General features: G+C 36.4%; 1 protein-coding gene across 1 annotated transcript in view; it reads right to left on the bottom strand.

Annotated features, from left to right (window-relative positions):
* The window catches only part of LAMA2 (laminin subunit alpha 2), a 464,667-nt gene that overhangs the window by 71,602 nt on the left and 370,510 nt on the right, over positions 1 to 22,555 (bottom strand). The window contains exons 40-44 of the mRNA XM_081941542.1: positions 21,796 to 21,959; positions 21,105 to 21,243; positions 18,199 to 18,301; positions 6,652 to 6,768; positions 4,014 to 4,196 (exon numbers count right to left, since the gene is read on the bottom strand). Coding sequence (XP_081797668.1) covers positions 4,014 to 4,196; positions 6,652 to 6,768; positions 18,199 to 18,301; positions 21,105 to 21,243; positions 21,796 to 21,959 — 706 coding nt within the window. The remainder of the gene's footprint in view (positions 1 to 4,013; positions 4,197 to 6,651; positions 6,769 to 18,198; positions 18,302 to 21,104; positions 21,244 to 21,795; positions 21,960 to 22,555) is intronic.

The following is a 22,555-nucleotide window of genomic DNA, read 5'->3' as shown; positions in this document are numbered from 1 at the left end:
GGGAATGGAGCTATCAGAGAGAGAGACAGAAGTGGAGCCTAGGCCATCCATCAGTCCTCAGATGGAGAGTCAACAGCCCCCCAGGTCTGGAGGTGGCTGATGAAGAGGAGGAACAGCTGGGTCCAGTGCCTGACATGCGGATGCACAGAAGGCAGAGGAGAGGAGAACAATGGAAATTTGTGGGCCGATCCTTGAGACGGAAGAGCCACCACTGCTAGCAAAGCCCCACCCTAGCTCTGGAGATAAATGGCAGGGGGCGAAAATGAATCGAGGTGGCAGGCAACTATTCATCTCCCTGCCGGACAGACTTGTTAGCCTATGGTGAGAGAGAAACTTTTTGCCAGGGCTGCTGGCGCTCCTAATAAAGGAATCATTCATTTAACTTCAGAAGGTTTGTCGTGTTTGGGGAGCTGGGTCAGGACACCATCTTCAGGGCATGGTAATCTAGAAAAAGGAGCAATACATGGATGGACCTGTCAAACTTGGCAATATGTATAACCCCAATCATTTACTGTATATGAGGCAGTTAGGATTTCTGGCTTATTAGATAAAAAAATCTAGTTAGCTTTGGAAGTTCACAAACAACCCATAGTGCCTTCTTCTATGGCAGTGATGGCGAATCTTTTTTGCCTCCTGTGCCAAAAGCAGGGGGAGCGCAAGGGGGTTGTGCACGGGTGTGCCATATCCATAATACTATGCGCATAACCAGCAACCCCTCCACTTTTGGCACAATTTTTTCACTTTCTCCAGGCTCCAAAGGCTTTCTAGGAGCCTGGGGAGGGTGAAAACAGCCTCCCCTGTCCCCCCCGGACGCCCTTTAGAGGCCTCAGGAGCTTTCCTGAATGCTCCAGAGGACGAAAAATGGCTTTACGACCAAGCCAGAAGTGACTTCAGGGAAGCTTCCTGAAGGCAGGGCGAAAAATACTTCTATGAACAAACCAGAAGTCTATTCCCGAACTTCCAGTTTGCCTGTAGGGCGAGTTTTTCACGCTCCGGAGGCTTCAAGGAAGGCCGAAAAGAAGGCCGAAGTCAGCTGACAGGGCAGCGCCTCACATGCCCTAATAAATGGATCCGCGTGCCACCTGTGGCACGGGTGCCATAGGTTCTCCATCACGGTTCTATGGTGTCTCATCAATATCTGGTATTCCTGTTTGCTTTTACATGGAAAGATGCATAATAATGAGTACACTAATTATGCATTTGAATATGAAACATCTTCTATGGTACAGTCCATCCTAAATCTACTGCTTAACAATTAGAAAGCTCTAAGTTCCAATAAAATGCAGAAAAGTGTTTGTATATGCATAGGAATATACTGAATTCACTGTAGTTAAAATTTGTTTTTTTTCTACTGAGTGCTTTAGATGATTGCTCAAACTGAAAGTATTATGTTTAATTAATTAAAGCTTGATAGCTAGTGACATTGATTGCTGTGTATTCAGTGTGAATGTGGAGTACTCATACTAAAGAACCCCCGTTTTTGTTATCTGAAGAGGTGGCTGGACATTCCTCAAGATGCAAGAGAAAAGCAGTGAATAATGACAAACGTAACAAGTTTTCAACACACTGGGAAGCGTATAGATTGATCAGTCTGCATGTTAGAATATGTAGATCTTTTTTAATGAAAGCTTCCAAGACACTTTGTTTATTGATTGAGTTTTGAATGGAAACGTTTCTTAATTTTTAAAATGTGTTTGATATATATATATATGACTATCTAATAACAGAGCTAGGGCTCATTCCTTTTTCATAGCAAAGCTGCTTGGATAAATTAGTATCATTGCTGAAACACAACAATTATTAGACAAAGCCTAACATAGTAACCATGCAAATATATTTTTAAAAAGAATACAGTGCATGAAGTTAAAACCTTATACGTACTGATTCCTGTAGGCAAGTTTTGAAGCATTTTTTTGAAAAGGAAAAGAAAGAATTTTTAAGTAAATGAAAAAAACAAACAGCAGTATAAAACAAATTGGTGACTGAACAAAAAAAAAACTGAAAGTGGGCACAGCTTTCTTGGCTGGATTATGCTGATTTGAAGTAAGTGGGATATTTTCTCTTAGGACGTTTAGAACATGGTAACTAGTTGATCTATAGCTAATTAAAACTTGGTTAATGAATATAAAAAGCAAGCCTTAAGAATGATTTTTCATTTGTTTGACGTTACCTTTATCAGTGAATTATTTGCTCATTTCATAATTACGGTGCTCTTCCTGCCTTCTCCACTTTTCTTTTGGGTTATGAAACATCCCTATTTCTCTGACTTAAAATTCTCCTTTCTCATGTTGGTATGATTTCAGAGTCTGATTTAAAACTAACTATGAGGTAAAGGTAGAACGCTAATGGAAGCCGATGCAGAAAGAAGAATGAAGGGGGCACTTAAGTGAGAAAGGGGAGAAACAAGAATGAAGCATCAAGACAACTTGCAAGGAAATCCTGATCTCAGTTAAAATTGAAATGGCAAGTACAGCTCATGAAAATGCATACCTTCAAATGAGATTAGGAACATGCAATATGGCAGGGACGAAGAGACTCTAGTCATTCAAAATCTAGTTGACATTTTATTTCCCCCCTCCCTCAAATCCTCCAAATGGAGTGAGACCTCAAATAATGGGTCAAGCAGAGATGGACACTTCTGAATATGTGTTCAGCCCAGAAACTCAAGTAGACTAAAGCTCAAAACTCTTTTAGCACAACAATCACCAAGTGTCTTTTTTCTTTTCTAATTAAGACTCACTGGTATTGCTAGACTACTGGGAACCTGAAGACCCTGTCAGTCTGGTCAATTGACTCTAAATTAGATTGTGTCCATGGTTGCTATAAGCCAACAGCTATACTTAGCTGAGCTGTAATAGTAAACTATCTTCAGGAACACCATTCTTAACATTTTCTGGAAGATATTTCTAATTCACATAACTGAGCAGTAAAAATCTTGAAACATATAATAAAACTGCTCTCCATTCCAAAAAGGGAGACTAGATTTGTGGGGATATAACAATACAATTTTGTTTGCAGTTGTTATTCTAAAGATTCAAACTTTACATTTTTCTGGTGAAATAATATATATTTTCCCTATAAAATATGTTTTCCTTCATATTGCAAAGATGACCAGATCTGGAATAGGGCTGTGTGTGTCCCAAGTATGATCCGCTCACTGAGGCACTATAAAGGGTTTCTAGTAAATATGGTTATTCATTTGATTCACATAGAATCAGTTTGGTGTAGTGATTAAGGAATCAGGCTAGAAACTGGGAGACCATAAATTCTAATCCCACCTTGGGCATGTGACTTTCTTTCAGCCCTAGGAAGAAGGCAATGACATTTCTGAAAACCTTGCCAACAAAACTGCAAGGACTTGTCCAGGCAGCCTCTGAGAATCAGATACAGTTGAATGAAAAAAAACAAATAAAAACAGGTTACATAGCTATGTTAGAGACATTTTTTTTCTGAATTGTACCAGTAATATAGTGCTTTTCAGTGAATATAATAAGTAAAGGGTCAGCATAAAATATGTTCCTAACATACCTGTATTACCCAAGAGATTATAATACATCTTCTACAACCAAAAGACAGCTTTATTACAGCATTTTCATTCAATGATTAACTTATATGCTTACCTGATATGTTCATACCAAATAATGCTTACCATTATTTCTACTGTCTTGGGAATGATCTTTCAAGGGCATTTTCATTACTAAGAGTCAAAGCTATTTTTTTAAAATATCCAAAGCAATGTGTTAAGAAGGCAGAAGGCAATGGAAAACATGCTTCTAATTAACTGGTATTTGAGGTATATAAAATATTGAAATAATTATGCATGGAGTATCACCAGGAAGGTCAAAATTTTAAAGCACAGGATATTACCATTCTTCCTTATATATACATAAACCTTACCAACCTTAGTAGGTGTTGAAAAGTGCATAACACCATAATTTAAATCAGGGGAAGGAACAACCCTTTCATTTCAGAAGATTAGAAAAAAAGGTACATAGGCATAATAAGGTTCTTACTATTTTTAGTAGGATCTTTCAACATAGCGTTTGTTTTGGCTGCATCATCTGCAACTTTTCTGTATCTGTCTTTTAATCCGAGGAGGTTTTGATTGAGATCTCTGATTTTAGCCAGAACCTCATTTGCAGTATCATTAGCTTGCTTGGCTTTGTCTTTAACTGCTTGTACTTTGGCTGCTGTATCTGTAAACATGAGGAGGGGAGGGGGGAATAGAACCAAGAGGCATATTTATTTATTTGACTTTTATGTCACTTTTAAAAAATATATAAATAACCAATGACAGCAGACATACCTACTTATCACCTCTTGTACATAGTATTTATATTTATTGATTTGTTGATTTATTTATCAAATTTCTTAGTAGCCCATATCCCTTGTAGAGGGACTATTTGAATTGTGCTGGGCCTACTGCAAGACAAAACCTATTTGTTTGTTTCTGAAAGGATAAATCTTTATTTAAAAAAATAAACAAAAAACCTATTTATTTTCACTTATTCCAAGACAAAAAAAATCCCCCACCCATGTAATCTCTATGAAGTAACAAGAGTGACAGCATTGTTAGTGCTGTAACAATGACATCAATGAATGTGCCCATAAAGTGAGCAACAGAAAATACAACTCAAACATATATTAACTGAACCATTGTCTAAATAGTTTATGGAATCTAAATTTACATAGGGAAAAGAGAGTCTAATCTTTCATGTTTTTAATATCCTTACTTTTTGTTGACGTCTTGTAAACCATTGTATCTACTGCACTGTCAAAGATAAGTTTACAGTTTCTTGTGAGTAGGTTTAATTAACTTTTTTTTAAAATCAAAGAAGTCCTAATGCAGCAAAATTTGTCATAATGAAGAAATCACGCTGGTCTGTATACAATTTGGTTCCCTCTGATGCACAATGTGTTTTAGCTCCTAGGCAAGTAGCACAATGAACTATGATGTCATGCCTATTTACTTCAGATAATTAAAACACTGGCAGCAGATCTTAGCTTCCATTTGCTGCTCTAAGTAACAAATCACACCTTCAATTCCAGCTGCTTTCTGTACAGATTGCTTATGTTTCTTGAGAAATAATGTTCTTTGCTCAACTTGATCTTTTTCACTCTGAATATCTGCTCCTTTCTTAGCATTTTTACTATAACAGCAAGGAGAGGTACTTTGGGAAAATGAACTAAAATGATAGATTGGTTGGCAGAATGTTGTCTTTCATTGCTTTTAAAAGAAAAAAGAAGGACTTTTAAAAATGAGAAAAAAGCAAATGCTAAACGAAAAAGGGGAAAAAAAGAATATCAAGTAGTTTTCCTTCTGTGGCAAGCAATATACTAACACATCTCAAAGAACCAAAACAGACAAGAGAACTTATGGGACAGAGTAAAAAGTATAATATATATGTTACGGTGAAAGACCAAAATCTGGTGAATGTCGACATTCACCGGTGAAAGACCGAATATTTCATTACATTGTTTTACATTCGGACCTTCACCGGTGAATGTCGACATTCACACAGTCGCTTGGTGTATGTCCGAAAATACCCTTATCCTCTCGACACCCTTACCCTAATACCTCGGCTCCTCGCTTCCTTTTAAGCGTCTTCTTAAGGATCGCAGGTTTAAAAAAAAAAAAAACTCCACAAATAGAAGACGCTTAAAAGGAAGCGAGGAGCCGAGGTATTAGGGTAAGGGTGTCGAGAGGAAGGGTATTTTCGGACATACACCAAGCGACTGTGTGAATGTCAACATTCACCGGTGAAGGTCCGAATGTAAAACAATGTAATGAAATATTCGGTCTTTCACCGGTGAATGTCGACATTCACCAGATTTTGGTCTTTCACCGTAACATATACACAATGTTTTTCCAAAGTGGAAGATCAAAACCAGAAATATATTGAGCCGAAAACTGTCCGCATACTGACACATCTTATTAGAGCTGAGCTAGTGTGCTTTGATGATAATTCTAACAATGCCACTTCCACTGTGTTTGGATTTGCCAGAATGATATCACTGGTTTGGAAGAATTAGAAAAAGTTCAGCAGTCAGGAGGGGAGCAGACAGCAGTGACAGTAGCAGCCCAGTGATTGTGATCAACAAGTGACATTATTGAGAAAGACCCTGGTAGACAGAATAAGAAGTGGGGGGAACCTGAGCAAATTTTCCAGATGTTTAAAAAAAGCTTAATGGCACCATTATGTATTATTAAAGAGAAATATTCCTCTGTCTGCACTTATTGTCTATATTATGAAAATATTTTGATTGGGAACACAAAGATATGATATCGATACATTCTTGCATTAATATCATTTGAAAGAAAGAAGGAAGGAACAAAGAAAAAAGAAGAGGAAAGAAAGAAGGAAAAAAGAAGAAAGAAAGAAGGTAGGAAGGAAGGAAGAAAAAAGATAAGAAAGAAAGAAGGAAGGGGAAAAAGAAGAAAGAAAGAAGGTAGGAAGTAAAGAAGAAAAAAGAAAGAGAGAACGGAAGAAAGAAAGAAAGAAGGAAGGAAGGAAGGAAGGAAGGAAGGAAGGACAATACAAATACAAGTAGGTTGGGAATTGAAGTGGAAAAAAACACATTTCTTTAATTTAGGAAAAGCACTGCACTCTAAATACTGAATAGTGGTGATTTAGTTCAGATCCCACTTACCATTTGGAATTGCTGATAGCTTTTCCAGGGTGTCATTCAGAGCTTTCAAGAAAGCTGAGTTTCTTTCCCCTGCAACTTGCAACTTATTCTGCATTCCTTTTAGATTATCCTCATTTTCTGTAAGGAGTACACAAATCAGAGGTTTTGTTATATTAATATAATTCATTATAAAATTAATGTATCTTGAAAGGAATTCAGGGCTACGTAGGAGCTCTCTCAATTTAGTATCATAATAATTTTATGAGCGAGCGTAGGCTAAGAAATTATAATTGACCATGAAGAACTTTCATTGGATTTTTTGACTATTTATGGCTTAGAAGTACCAAGCACTCAAATCACTACAGATTGAATATTTATCATGATTTATTCATTTGAAATCAGCTGGTTAACTATTACATTCAGCCTGATGGTGCTTGGAGTGCAGATCATTGGCACAGGATGATCATCAAAGTTTTATTAATTTCTCCCCCCCCCACCCCGATATGCATTGTTGCATTATTTTATTCATTGCAAGTCTCCCAGAGACTGGTTGAAAGAAGCAAACAAATTTATTAAATAAATAAATAATAAACATGAAAATGTCAATTGTGCAGGCTTACATTGTTATTGATTAATAGAATAGAATAACAGAGTTGGAAGAGACCTTGGAGATCTTCTAGTCCAATCCCCTACTTAGGCAGGAAACCCTGCACCACTTCAGATAAATGGTTATCCAACATCTTCTTAAAAACTTCCAGTGTTGGAGCATTCCCAACTTCTGGAGGCAAGTTGTTCCACTGATAATTGTTGTAACTGTCAGGAAATTTCTCCTTAGTTCTAAGTTGCTTCTCTCCTTGATTAGTTGCTTTTTGTCCTACCCTCAGGTGCTTTGGAGAATAGTTTGACTCCCTCTTCTTTGTGGCATCCCCTGAGATATTTGAACACTGCTGTCATGTCTCCCCTAGTCCTTCTTTTCATTAAACTAGGCAGACCCAGTTCCTGCAACTGTTCTTCATATGTTTTAGCCTTAATTAAAGCAGCCATGTTTCTTTTTCAGGCTCAGGCAAAAGTATGAAGAAAGCTGCAGCTACTTTAAAGAGAATATGTGCACCTCTTATAAACTATTTTCAAAGTATGATTAATAACAATTGTACTTTTTGAAGTTTAAGTTGAGTTTTCCATAAAGTTGAGAACTCAGCTTCCTGATGTTACTGATTTATAATTAAGGACAATTGGAATCTATTTAATGTGATGTAGAAATTTTACACATTGCACAATGGGAAAACTTACTGGACAACTCTTGAAGGATCTTTAAAACATAATATCCATTGGCGATATGACTGTCCAGTAACTTCAGAATTCTCAGAATCTGATTTGTTTAGTATATGGCTCTGTGTATGTGTGACTGTGTGCGCATGCATATATGCATGAAAATGAAAAAGCATCAAAAAGATCAAAGCAACATCACAAATAAGTTTTACTCATTTACTTACAGGAGTCATGGTGGCATAATGGTTAGAATTCAGTATCGCAGGCAAACTCTGCCCATAACTAGGAAATCAATTCTGACTGAATCAAAGTTGACTCAGCCTTCCATCCTTCTAAGGTTGGTAAAATGAGGACCCAGACTGTACGGGGCAATATGCTGATTCTCTCAGAGAACGTGTAAAGTACTCTGGAGCAGTGTATAAGTCCAAGTGCTGTTGCTATTGCTATTGTATTCCCATTAATTTATTGCCTTTTCCCAAGAATTTCTACCTATCCAACCAGCTTGAGTAGAATAGGCAGCTCTAGACCCATCAGCCAAAGTGTCAACTCTGAAGTGAACCTGGCTGAGGCCATCTTTGAGGCTTCAGGATTTTCACAAGGAGGAAGAGGGGAAAGTGATGGTGGAAATATGTAGCTGGGGTTTTGTAGTCAAAACAAAAGGTTTTCCTGTGGGAACCAAGGACATGCCAACAGGTGGCTGAGGAGAGAAGGAGTGGAGTACCCAAGCAACCAGCCAGCAACTCTATTGGATAATGTGACTGATGACTTGGAGGAAAGGGGTAACTTACTTTTTAATAAAGTGAAAACGGAGGGAACTTTCAGAGTCGGTTTTCACCAGTTGTGCCAATATGATGTATCCAATAAATTGTTCTTTGAAGAATCTACCGCCTCAGAATTCTGCTTTCTATGGGTGCATTACCATATTTTTCAGAGTATAAGATGCACTGGTGTATAAGACGCACCAAGGTATTGAAGAGGCAAATAAAAAAAAAGTTTTTGCACTCTGCAAACCTCCCAAAAACGGCCTGTTTTTTGCAAAAACGGGCCTGCTTTTTTTTCTCCCCCCAAAAAGCCATGAATAGCCTTTAGGGAGCTTGTAGATTGCTCCTTGGGGGTGCCCCCCCCAAAACGAGCAAAAAGCAGCCCTTTTTTTTTTTTGCAAAAATGGGCCCATTTTTTGTCAAAAAATTGCATGCATAGCCTTTAGGAGGCTTATAGAGTACACCTGGGGGCTGGGGGGGGGGGGTAAAATTGAGCAAAAAACAGCCTGTTTTCCACTCATTTCTGCCTTCCCCAGTCCCCAGGAGCTCTCTGAAAGCCTTCTACAGGCTCTGGACAGCCATTTTAGTGAAGGAGCGCAGTTCCGGGAGGCAAAAAATGTTGTATTCAGTGTATAAGATGCACCCAGATTTTCAGCCTCTTTTTTGAGGGAAAATGGTGTGTCTTATACTCCGAAAAATATGGTACTTGGAATGTTGACAGTGTCAGCTGGCATGGACCGAAATATTAACTTTTTCAGAAGTGGCCCCTGTTCTATGGAACATCCTTGCTTTGGAGATTTGAATGGTTCCAACTCTGTTAGCCTTTCATTAACATCCTAGAAACCTGGGTACACCTGTGCTTGTCGTGTTGAACATGGCAAGGGCCCCATTTCCTGGCTGTATTGCTAACTGGCCAAGCATCTCTGTTTCTCTGTTTAGTTATTTTGGATGTTTCTATTGTTTTTATTGTTTTAAAATGTCTTTATTATTTTGATTGTAATATATATATTTGAACTGTAAGCCACCCAGTGTCAGTAACTGAGATGGTCAGCCATATAAATTAATTGAATGATTGCATAATTGAATGACTGAATGAATAACTTGATAGAAAATAACTGCGACTGGATGAAGTACCATTGAAACAAACAAAGTACTTTGAAAACAAAAATCTTTAAAGTGGAGACAAAACTAACAGTTCATATTTTTCTCTCATGGGTGTACCAGCACAATTACGTTTTAGAAGAAAACTCATCTTTACATAAAAGACTAAATTAAATAGCAATTTAAACAGAAATTATGGTCCAAATCACAGCTTCACTAATTGCATATTCAATATCATACTGGTGGAATATGATTCAATATATTTTGCAAATCATTTTGTGTGACAATGGTTTATCTAAAGTTGTCATTTTCTCTAAAAATGATAATGTTAACATTGTCAAAATGTATGCTCCAATTTAGATTTGTGGGCATTGTCAATAGGTATATCAGGAATATAGTTCAGCAAAGAAAATGTGGATTAGCTGCAGATCAGTGAGGAAAAAAATTGAAGCAAGAACATCCTTTTTGTACGATTATTTTTTCCTTAGAAATAAAATAAACGAACTAATGGCAAAATCTGGGAATGGACCATTAGTCTTGCTAAAGGTGGCAAATATGAAAGAATCCAAACATAGAGAAGTTAATGAGCAATATCCAAATAAGAAATGTATTATTGTATTTTAATTGGACTATAAAATGGTTTTTAGTGCAATGATAGGCACAATAACGTTGTCAAATGGCATATTAGAAAGAATCTCGTTCCTGCAATATTTATTTCATAGGAAAAAAAACCCCAATTGTTCTTTAAAAGTGACTCTGCATATATCTTAATGGAAAAAAAAAGTTATTTCCATAGCTTGAGCCAGAATGACCAAATGCATTTTCACATCAGCTATTCTAGGTGTATCAATTGATTGCCTTGTGTTAATCGATAGTCTTCTATTCTTACTTCTACCTCCTTTCTGGTATTTCCAAGGTAAATCTTATCCTCTTTTTAAAAAATCTCTCTAGGGATAGTGTCAGCCCTGCCACAGCTGGCTCTCTAAGAAAGAAAGATGCTTGACTTCATCAGAAGTCCAGAGATATTTCATGAGAAGAGTCCTCCACTCCACTGCTCACAACAGAATACCTTGTGCCACCAGACTTGAAATTTTGGGCTTAGACAACTTAGAACTACGCCGCCTTCAGTCTGACCTAAGCGTAGTACATAAAATTATCTACTACAATGTTCTACCTGTCAATGACCACTTCAGCTTCAACCACAACAATATACGAGCACACAATAGATACAAACTTAAGGTAAACTGTATCAAACTCAATTGCAGAAAATACAACTTCAGCAACAGAGTGGTCAATGCCTGAAATGCATTACCTGACTCAGTGATTTCTTCCCCAAATCCCCAAAACTTTAACCTTAGACTGTCTACTGTTGACCTCACCCCATTCCTAAGAGGTCTGTAAGGAGTGTGCATAAGCGCACCAATGCACCTACCGTCCCTGTCCTAACAATCCCCTTTATTTGTATCCATTTATGTATTCATAACCTTGCATATGCTTATACCTATTATCTTATACACGCTTGACAAAACAAATAAATAAATAAAAATAAAAAAGGTGACAAGGCTCTTTTACTAGAGAAACAATTGAGTGCAGCAAAAACAAGGCCAGATCTGAAGAAAACCCATGCAAATTGCTATATTGTTCCAAATCCTTAGCCCCCCCCCCCTCCTCCTTTGACCAATAATCAACAGGATGGTAGCTGGATGTTTTGAGAACAGGACACTTTAAGAACCACTTAACATTCTGTTCCCAGGTCCTGGGCACCCGAAAGTCCTTGAAGTGGACCAGATGAAACTGGTTCACGCCTCTGCTTCCTGTCCATGCTGATTTCCCTCTCCCTTTCCTCCTTACAACATCCCCCCATCCCACTCCAACTCAAGATTGTGGCCAGCAATGGGGAAAATAGCCTGACAGATACATAGAGAGAATATATAGAGTTGTATATAAAACAGCTTATATACAACCATTATTTACAACCTTATTCAGCTATAAATATCTTCTCTAAAGATGGAAATACAGAGACATTTCCAATGTACAGGAAGTCCTTCACTTACGACCACAATTGAGCCCAAAAATTATGTTGCAAAGCGAAACAGTTGTTAAGTGAATTTTGCCCAATTTTATGACCTTGCTTGCCACAGTGATCAAGTGAATCACTGCAGTTGTTAAGTTAGTAACGAAGTTGTTAAGTAAATCTGGCTTCCCCATTTACTTTGTTTGTCAGCAGGTTGCAAAAGATGTTCACATGACCTTAGGACACTGCAATTGTCATAAATACTGCCAAGCGCCTGGATTTTGATCACGTGATGATGGGGATGCTGCAATGGGTGTAAATTTGAAAAATGGTCCTAAGTAATTTTCTTTATTGCCATTGTAATTTTTAATGGGTACTAAATGAATGGTTTTAAGTCAAAGATTATGTATATTCATAGAATGGTTTTTAACCAATTAACACTTTCTTGCATAACAAAATAAGAATTTTTAAATCTTGTTCTAAAAATATTTTCAAGAGAAGATAAATCTTGTTCTAAAATACTTTTAAAATTCTTTTAAGATCCTTTAGGCCTTTTTGTTTCTGAAAAGATATGGCATATTGTGCTTTTAACATAATTTCCATTTAATAGATGGATAAATTCAGTAGTTTTAGTAATTCTGCAGCCAAATGTTTTATACATTCACTATTTCTCTCTGGGATGAATTCCCCAAGTTATATCAATTATTTCATTTCTGTATTTTAGAATCGCTCTGCTTTAAAATCTGCGTTTAGACCTATTAAACCAGGCTATTTTTATGAGTTTTAATAAGCTTAATCTCTGTGGATCTCTTAAATGCCAACATTCTCAATCCATCTGTTTAATATTTTTCCATTTAATCTCTCAACTGCATTTTAATTGTTTCTTGAAAATTAGAAAGGAAAAGGCAAAATAAATTTCCTGAGATAGCCTCATACAAAACGGAGGATAAAGTTCCAAAATTATCATTTTTTAAAAACAAATGTACGCTGTTTTTTTTAATTGAAAAACATTCTGAAATGCCACAGCTTGAAATTCCCAGCAATGAAATTAACCTTCGGAGCAATCTTCTAAACTTTAAGCATTATCCTATAGAATAGCAAAACAAACAAATAAACTGTTTTGCTTATATTTATTCTAACAGATAATATGGACAATCCTTTTTCTATTTAAAAAAGTTGGATGGATAAAGATCTTATACCCACACCCTTTATGGTCTGTCTCTGTTGCTCCCCTCTGGGAGTACGTCAGAGGTGGGTTACTGCCGGTTCGGCCCGGATCAAGCAAACCGTGAGTGGCAGCGGCGCGAGGCTAGGCCCACCTGCTTGGACGCTTCTGCACTTGTGCAGAAGTGTTGCACATGCAGTGAGCACGCACGAGCAAGCCGATAGTAAAAACAATGGAAACCCACCACTGAAGTAGGTATTTCTACCTCCTTCCTTCAAAGTATTTCTAGCAGGATTACCAGATTCTGTAACAGCTTTGTTCCTATGCCATCCATCTGGTAACACAAGACTTGTTTCTCTCGCCATGTACATGTACTGTATATATCTGAACTAGACTGTGTTGTTTCTCCGTGTCATATAATATTTGTGGGTAAATGCATTATTCATTCGTTCGTTCGTTCATTTATTCATTCATTTTGTCATGGTTATGTAGTGTATATTGGAGATGGTGACCCTTTAAGAGCTGTGTGCAATGAAATTTCATTTTAATGTATGCCAATTAATTACATTCAAAGTGACAATAAAGTTATTATTCTACTCTACTCTACTCTACTCTACTCTACTCTACTCTACTCTACTCTACTCTACTCTATTATCTGTGTAAAGACTATGATCTAGTGAAGGAATCCCACTGATGGCAACAAAAAGAGGCAATGTTTTTCTGCAATCAATTCCCTTTCCAGCATTCTAACAGTTGAGTCAAAACAACAGATAGGAAGTCAGTAAGAAGCTATTAATTATAGACAATGGGAATAATAAAACCAATATAGCAAAGTAAGTTATGTGTCAGCTCATTTACCAGAGTGAATGAAGTTTGCATAAAGGCAGATGGTTTACAGTACACCTAAAGGCAAGAGTTGATGGGAAATTAACATTTTTGTGAAACTTTCTAAGACTATACTTTGTACATATCTTTGTCGAAGTAAAGAACTGCTTCGAATAATATCAATATGGGGAGAAAATGTGGGGAGAATGGAAATGTGCAAAAGGTAGAGGAGTATCCCTTCTTTACTGAAAAATAAAATAAAATATGCTTTTGAACTTTTACACAATGGGGACTATGTCATTTTGCTGTTCCTAATATTAGCCAGCAACAAAAATAATAGTATATTATACTACAAATGTCATTATGAAAGAAGAAACTTTCAAAAGCAGCATCAGCATGGAGGTAGAATTTCCAGTCTTCCTCACTTGCTCTAGAAATGGTTGATCATTCTGAAATAGTATGAAATAGAATAGAATAGAATTCTTTATCGGCCAAGTGCCAAAGGCCAAGGAATTTGTCTTTGGTGCATATGCTCTCAGTGTACATAAGAGAATAAAATACATTCATCAAGAATAAAAAGATACAACACTTAGTGATAGTCAAAGTTACTAATAAGCTACCAAATTGTACTAGGAAACAAATAAAAACAATATAAATTGCAAGATACAAGCAACATGGTTAGAGTTATAAGTGGGGAGAGATAGATACTAGGAAGGAAGAGAAGAATAATAGTAATACATTCTTAATAAATTATTGACAGTGTTGTGGGACTTAGTCGTTAAGCAGAGAAAAAACTGTCCTTGCGTCTAGTTGTTCTGGTGTGCAGTGCCCTATAACTTCATTTTGAGGGTAGAAGTTGAAACAATTTATGCCCAGGATGTGAGGGGTGTGTAGATCTTTTCACAGCCTTCTTTTTGATGCTGTGGGTTCTTCTCTAAAACAAATTATAAAGGTCAGGAGAAAAGCCTTTGTAGATATTGCTTTCAAACATATGGGAAAAACTTTTCTGGTGCTTTTACTTACTTCTCCTACCTAGCCACAGGAACCCTTAAGAACTTTCCTGTCACGCAGTTAAATAGGTGCATAAGTGTGCATATATGTTTGTGTTGACTGCATGCATATGTATACATATGAATTTAACATTTCTCTTGTGCCATTTTCTAAGTCAAAATTGTCTCTAGATGCTGTTTGCCCTTCAGGGCAAAAATAAAAGTACAGATTTTCTGAAAGGAAATAAAGAAAGGCACACTAAGTAAATGAGTGCTGATAAAATCACTAAAATTCATCCTGATAATACATTAGGAAGAGTTGAGAAGATGAAGGCTTTTTCTCAGCATAGGGAAGAATTCCATGCTTAAGGCCAAGAATATATAGTGGGATACTGTTCAGATTCTACAGGGGCCCAGCTAAGATAGGAGTTTGAAAATTCTACTTTAGTCTTCTATACCGCTGACATCATACACCAAGAAAGGGGCCTGACCCTTTCCATGGCTTTGCTGGTTGCCATCTGGTTCCCCATCTTCTCTGCATCCTAAATTCCAGTACCATAGTGCCATCTACTGATAGGCAAATATTTTGCAATTTAAAAACAAACAATGCCCATTTCTTGTCCTAAGGCTGCTTGCTGGAAGATATGCCCTCTTGGTATAAAACAAATCACTTTCTAATCAACATCAAAGTGCTGGCACTGCTGAAGTATTATTATCAGTTCAAAAGCATGACATTATGAGTTTAATAGGATTTAAACCCAGTGGTGGGTTCCGGATCCCATTCCAACCGGTATGGTTGGAACGGGCCCGGTGGTGTCCACATAGACGCGTGCAGCACACGTTCATGTGTCTTAGCGCCTCCGCAAGTGTCCGCAACGTTCCAGCTGCTCAGTGGAGCATCGCGCAGGCACTGTACACGCCATGCGCAGAAGCCCCAAAGACTTAAAAGACCAGTAAGGAGCTCGGGCGGGCGGGCGGGTGGGCCCTCCGGAGCACTGTACTGGAACGGTATCCGGTTCTCCAGTACGCCCGTACAGGGGTGTACCTGCTGCAACCCACCACTGATTTAGTCCCACATTATATGCAGCATTGTAGGTTCATTTAAACCAGGGGTGGGCAACTGTAGCAACTTTACGACCTGTGGACTTCAACTCCCAGGATTCCTGAAGTCTACAGGTTGTAAAGTTGCCACAGTTGCTCACCCCTGATTTAAACAGAAAGTATAGCATACTAAGAAGACAGAAATGAAGGAAGCACTCTTACTAATTTTACGTAAGTCTAGCTCCATATAATAATTTGAAAATGAGTTTCCAAAATTAGAGGAAATAATGAAAATCATGATTTTTCTAAGACTATCATACACAGCAGGCAGCGTCTCCAATTCCTTTGTCTAATGAGCAGATCAAAGTTTCACGGTCAATATGACAATTCTTCAGAAAATTCTCAAAAACACAGCTCTTGTAAGACTTACCAATCAAAATGAAATAATAACTTCTATCTCAGTGGCCAGCATTTTTGGGTCTTTATTTTGCAATTAATCTTCCTTACAGAGAAAAGTGTTATAACTAAATTTCTCAGTGCAGAACTCCACAGACCATATATCGTAAAAATAGTATATTTGATTCAATTTTCTTGCTCTGTAATTGATTCCTAGCATATATTCTGACACAGAGCAAACCAGGAACAGAAGCTTTCCATCAGACTGAGAAATACATAGAAGGGCAAAATGTTAGCAGTAGAATTTACTTCCTTACCCAGTCACTCCTCCCTTCAAATTTCTACCATCACCAAGGGAGGGAAGAAACTAGTAAATCTCTAGTTCAACTGCTACCTTCGGACATTTTGCTCTGTAAGGACTCTTTCAGCACTTTTTGGTATTAAAGTATGGCAGACTCCTGACTAACTATCATGTGATACCTAATATAATTGGTTGCAATTCAAATAGATGTCAAAGCAAAACCATTCCCATTACTGCCACAAGTCAGGCCTGAATCCTGGAGAATTATTTAAATAGAACTTAGGTTTTCATGATTTTAACAAGACAACTATCTGAAGTTGAAAAAGATAAACTAATCATCATTTCTCCTTCCAGAATAATGAAAGATTATAAGGGAAACAAGGATTTTATTGACAATCTTCCAATTCTGAACTTCCTTTCCGAATTGTGGAAAATTCTATGACAACTGTATTCTATTTATTAATTAAATTTGGATAGCTTTGTAGAGTATTCTATATGCTTTTTCTAATCAAGAAATGCCAAGCCAATTTAGTGTCTTTACAATGTATGTTGTAGATAACTCTCTTTCTTCTTCTGGGGCCATGCAAAATAACCTAAGTAAACCAAAATACCAACAGCCCCAGGAGGGGAAAAAAAGGAGTCACCTACAACATATAGTGTAAAGGCTGTGGCAACCACTATACAGGACAAGTAGGCAGAAGACCAGCAGAATGCATCCACGAACATCAATTAGCAGTCAGAAGACATGATGGAAATTCTTTAATTTCACAACACATGGACAGACTGAACCATAGTTTCAACTGGGAAACTGTGACCATCCTAGACCAAGCAAAATTCAAAACCACTAGAGATTTCCTGGAAGCCCGACATTCTGACAAAGTGGCCATTAATACAATCACAGACATACAATAGAGTTGGAAGGGACCTTGGAGGTCTTCTAGTCCAACCCCCTTCCTAGGCAGGAAACCCTATACCGTTTCAGACAAATAGCTATCCAATATCTTCTTAAAGACTTCCAGTGTTGGGGCATTCACAACTTCTGGAGGCAAGCTGTTCCACTGATTAATTGTTCTAACTGTCAGGAAATTTCTCCTCAGTTCTAAGTTGCTTCTCTCCTTGATTAGTTTCCACCCATTGCTTCTTGTTCTGTCCACAGGTGCCTTGGAGAATAGCTTGACTCCCTCTTCTTTGTGGCAACCCCTGAGATATTGGAACACTGCTATCATGTCTCCCCTAGTCCTTCTTTCTCTTAAGCTAAACATACATAGGTCCTGCAACCGTTCTTCATACATAAACAACATCTACATACTGTACTGTGCAAAAGAGACAATCAACAAGCCAAAAAGAGAACACGAAGACCCAAACACCTCCCCACCAGCAATCAACACCCAGATGAGCATAGATTAATACCAAGATTAACATCAGTCCAACAATCAAGAAGTAAAGAATATTCCAATTAAGGAAGTGCCAAAGAAGCTAGCAGTAAACAGACCAACCAAATAACTCCCATGACCCCTCCCACCAACATTGATAGGCAAGGCGCTAGAACATAAACTGAGAGCAAATTCATACTAGCATTGATCATGTTACCTTGTATGGGTAATGAAATGTCTGCAAGAAAACAACCAAGGTCAAAAAACACCAAGGACTCCTCATTTCAACCTTGAGCTACAACGATTTTTCTTTATCAATGAATACATACATACCTTTAACATCATTTGCCTGTTTGTTGGCATCATTAAGAACCTTGAAGCTTTTTTGTAAAGCATTCTTGGCAGCATCCTTTAATGAGCCTTCTGGACCAGATGCCTATAGAAGAAAAGTAACAGAAACAATTATTTGCTGTAGCTGAAAAGATTCCAGGAAAAAAGAATCAAGAGAAATTGACTACTTGATTAAAAAAAAAAGGAGTGCAACATAGTTGAAGAATTATGATGACTGAAAACATCACAAATTTGCTTTGAATTGTTATGTTAGATTACTGTAATATATTATACTTGTTTTGTTATTTCGGTTTCATTGTAAAAACAGAGTCTTTTCTGTTCTTTCATCCCCAGGAAACAGAAAATAGACTTTTACTGGGAAGAAAAAAAAATCAAAGTAATACATTCTTTTATAAAATCTCTCTCCTTCTCTCTTTTTCTCTCATACCAATAATATATACATGTACATTAATATAAATATTTAGTTGGCTGCTCACTAAAACATGTATAAGATCTCCTAAAATTGTGGGGAGGAGAACCATTCTAGTACAATCATTTCAGATAGGAAAAGTTGTTTTATGAGTGACTCAGAATTGAATAAATTGAGACCCCAATGTCACTCACACTTTTCTAAATTATTTGATGTAGCCTCCAGAGCTTCTCTAATTATTACCATCAAATTGTAATTGTTTAATATGACAGAATAGTGAATTATTAAATTCATGTGAAATAAATCACATCTTAAAATTAGCTAATTTGGTGTAGTTATATTTAAATTAAATTAAATCAAAACTACTTTTTGTCCTTGTCTCACCTCTTTTGGAAGTATGTATGGATTACACTAGATTAGCCTTTATGAATGGGAAGACAGGTCATTGGCAAATTAAGGAGAAAGAACTGTAATGTGAACAAACTGATACTATAATGGAATATCACTGCTAAATTCAGCTATGTCCTAAGTAAAAGTCCTAGATCCTATTTAGTAAGTACCCAACTTCTCTTAAAGGAGTAGCGCAAGATTCACGCTAGACTTCTTCAAGTAACCATCAATAATAATAATAATAATAATAATAATAATAATAATAATAATAATAACAACAACAACAACAACAACAACAACAATAATAACAATAATAATAATACTTTAATTTATAGACCGCGCCCTCTCCTAGAAAGGACTCGGGGCGGTGTACAGTCATATTAAAACAACCATGTGGATACAAAAATATAGATATACATAGATATACGGAGGAGGTAGGATATACACTGTACAATAATGGTTAAAATTCGAATAAAAAATTAAAATTACCCTTAAAAACTACCCCAGTTTGCTCATTGTCTTATTAATTAATCCATAGAATCATAAAGCACCAACTCAAATTTTCATTTTCAAAAGTCAGGGATGGATGATAAATGAAAACTGGATTATAGTAGGTCCCCCCCCCCCTTTTATCCAGATCATAGTCAGGTTTGAGCTTTAGGAATGGGGGCCTATAAAATGATGTTCAATCTTGACAACATGTTTAAATTTGATTGTGGTGGTGATGGTGGACAGGATGTGATATAGTTGTCTTGGATACTATAGTATACTATATAGATATAATAAAAATATTCATATTTTATAGTTAAAAGGTAACATTTAAAGTTATTCCCATTGATAAAAACTTGCGACGTCCACAATTTGTTTCTGTTTCACAAAATAACCAAAATGTTCTAGAAGAGAGAATTACTGCCAAATTCAGCAATAGAGATTCTTGCTGAATAAGTTTACATTTCTTCTATTTCCACTCCTCTGTGATCTAGAAGAGGCATGTTGGTTATCACTAACAAGGGGCTACATGCAAAGCTGAATATTATTACTAATAAATAAGTGTGAATGCTTAACTGGCTAATGAAAAGTTCATTAGACATAATGAAATCGTTAAGATACCCAATTTACAATATAAAAAGTGAAAAGTGTGTGTAGTCAGATCTAAATAATTGAATTTGGCTTGTGTCTTGGCTGTGTTACATGTAGTGTAAAATGATTTCCACAAGATTGAATAGATCAGTAGAAGCTGATAATAATAGATAACTGATTTATCTTGAGGCTTGTGATATTTTACACCACCAAATAAAAGGTTATTTAGTCTAAATTCCTTATTGAACTATCTGATTGACATTAAAAATTATGATAGCAGGCAAGGGGTGAACATTCTAGAGAATTGGGATTAAAAATATGAATTTTCCATGAGAAAAAAATGGTATAGAACAATGTGAAAATTCATACAGCAATGGAGTTACTGTAATGTATATTATATTGCGAATTTTCTAGTAAAGGCAATATCACAGCAAAAATCATTTGTTGAAGTCCTTCTCTTGGTACACCAAAATAAGAGATTTGCTTCGCATATCAGTTGAAGGAAGAATCTGTAAAACTAATCTGACTACTCAAGTGAGATTTAATAAGCTAAATAATAATAGCAGTAGTTTGATTATACTTTACTGATGCTTATTATACTGTAGTTGTTTGTTTAGTAACAAACCTTATTTTAATGCTGTTAACCATAAACACGTTCTGGATGATGATGGCTTTGCCTGATAAAGCTATTTTATAGAATTCCTGCAAGAAATAACCCAAATGTTTTGAATAAAACAGTAGAATCTATTATATTTTGAAGAGTTTGTTGTGCATAGAGTAATTAGCTTTAATTCACCAAGATGATTTGGGCCATTGCTTAAGATTGCCTGATGGATGTTTATTAGCAGTTGTATTAAACATTGTAGTACACTAACCTATATCAATGAGCATTGATAATAGTATATGATAAATATTGCTGAGAAATAGAAGGACAATACTAGTATCTAAGCACTGAAGAAGATTATTTGAGAGTGGTTTCCATTTAGGCCCTCAAGAAATTTTCACTTACCAATTTTATGGCTTCGTTGGCACGAGCTTTAGCATCTTTAGAAATTGCATCTGCTTCATCAATATGGTCCTTGATATTGCTGTAGGCCTTAAAAGCTATTGTTGCATTGAAGGAGAGGTTTTTAGCTTCATCAAGGATTCTGTTAGGAAAAACATATATTGAATTCAACTTTTAAAAACTCAAGAGGGAATTTTAGATGCTAATTCTAGATCCATATGTATTAATGATTTTTTGCACATAGGTATTCCCTACAGCCAGATTTTCTTTTGTGTAGGCATGCACAGATTTTCAACTTACAGGCTACTTCTAGCCAGGACAAAACAAACCAATAAAACAAAACAAACCTGACATGATTGTGATTAGGCCACAGAACAAGAATACTGCAATGTCACAACATGAAACATTCATCTAATGCTAAAGATAATTGATTCTACACTCCAAAGTTTGAAGGATTTAATTTTGTTGAAAATTCAATCCCTCTCTTATTTTTTTTTCCTATTTATCAAGAACTAAAGTCAGTCTATTTCTTTGGGAAGATTGGGACATTGCCTTGGGAAAGCTTACACAATCATGATAATGGAGTTTCAGGATGCCTGTTTAATTGTCAAAAAGAATAAAAATCTTTCCTCTATTTCCCCAGCTACCAAATTCTAGAGTCAATGAAAGTGAAATAACAATCTTGTCAACTTACCCATCCAAAATAGCAGATGAATCATTCAGCTGGGCAGCATGGGCTTCTGCCTGCAGTACCTTTTCTGGAAGCTTCTTATTTTTTATCTCTCCAGATAGATTATCTATTTTACCCTTTAGTTCAACTGAAAGTGGGCCCATTTCATTTTTAATATTATCTATGTTCTAAGAAGCAGAAAAAAAGAAGCACGTTTAAGTAACCAAGCGTTTAAGCACATAAATTATAGCTCTTTGTAACAAGATTATTTTCCTATTAAACTGAAATGAATCAATGAGCTTTATCCTACATTAAAAGAATTTTGATACTTATAGTTTGGATTTCTAGGTTTAAGATTCTACCTGCTTGATCTCAAAGCTGAACTGAACTTTAACGGTCCTCTTGACTACACAAAGTTAACTAATCAGATTTTATCAGAATATAAAGTGGGATTTGTTAATTAATACAAAACTGTTATTTCATCAGCACTCTCACCTCAGTCACATTCGAAATGATATTTCTTGGATTTTATTTGCTTAAAGGCATAATGAAAAGTAATTTACCCAATTAGTTATGAGAGGAACCCATTAGCGAAAAAGCACATTTCATTATGCCATCAACTTATGCCTTCAGCTAAAGCATGCTGTGAAATACATTATAATTGATAAAACTGTTCTTCGTGAATTTTCTAGAACCAATTCTCTATGCATAATATTTGTTTCCGATTAGAATCAGAAAGACAAACCAATCTAACATGGAACTGTGAGAACACAGGCTGCCCGCT

The sequence above is a fragment of the Natrix helvetica genome (genome assembly GCF_964273705.1).
Source record: "Natrix helvetica genome assembly, chromosome: 2".
In the NCBI taxonomy this organism is placed as follows: Eukaryota; Metazoa; Chordata; class Lepidosauria; order Squamata; family Natricidae; genus Natrix; species Natrix helvetica.
This window is presented reverse-complemented; position numbering and strand designations above follow the sequence as displayed.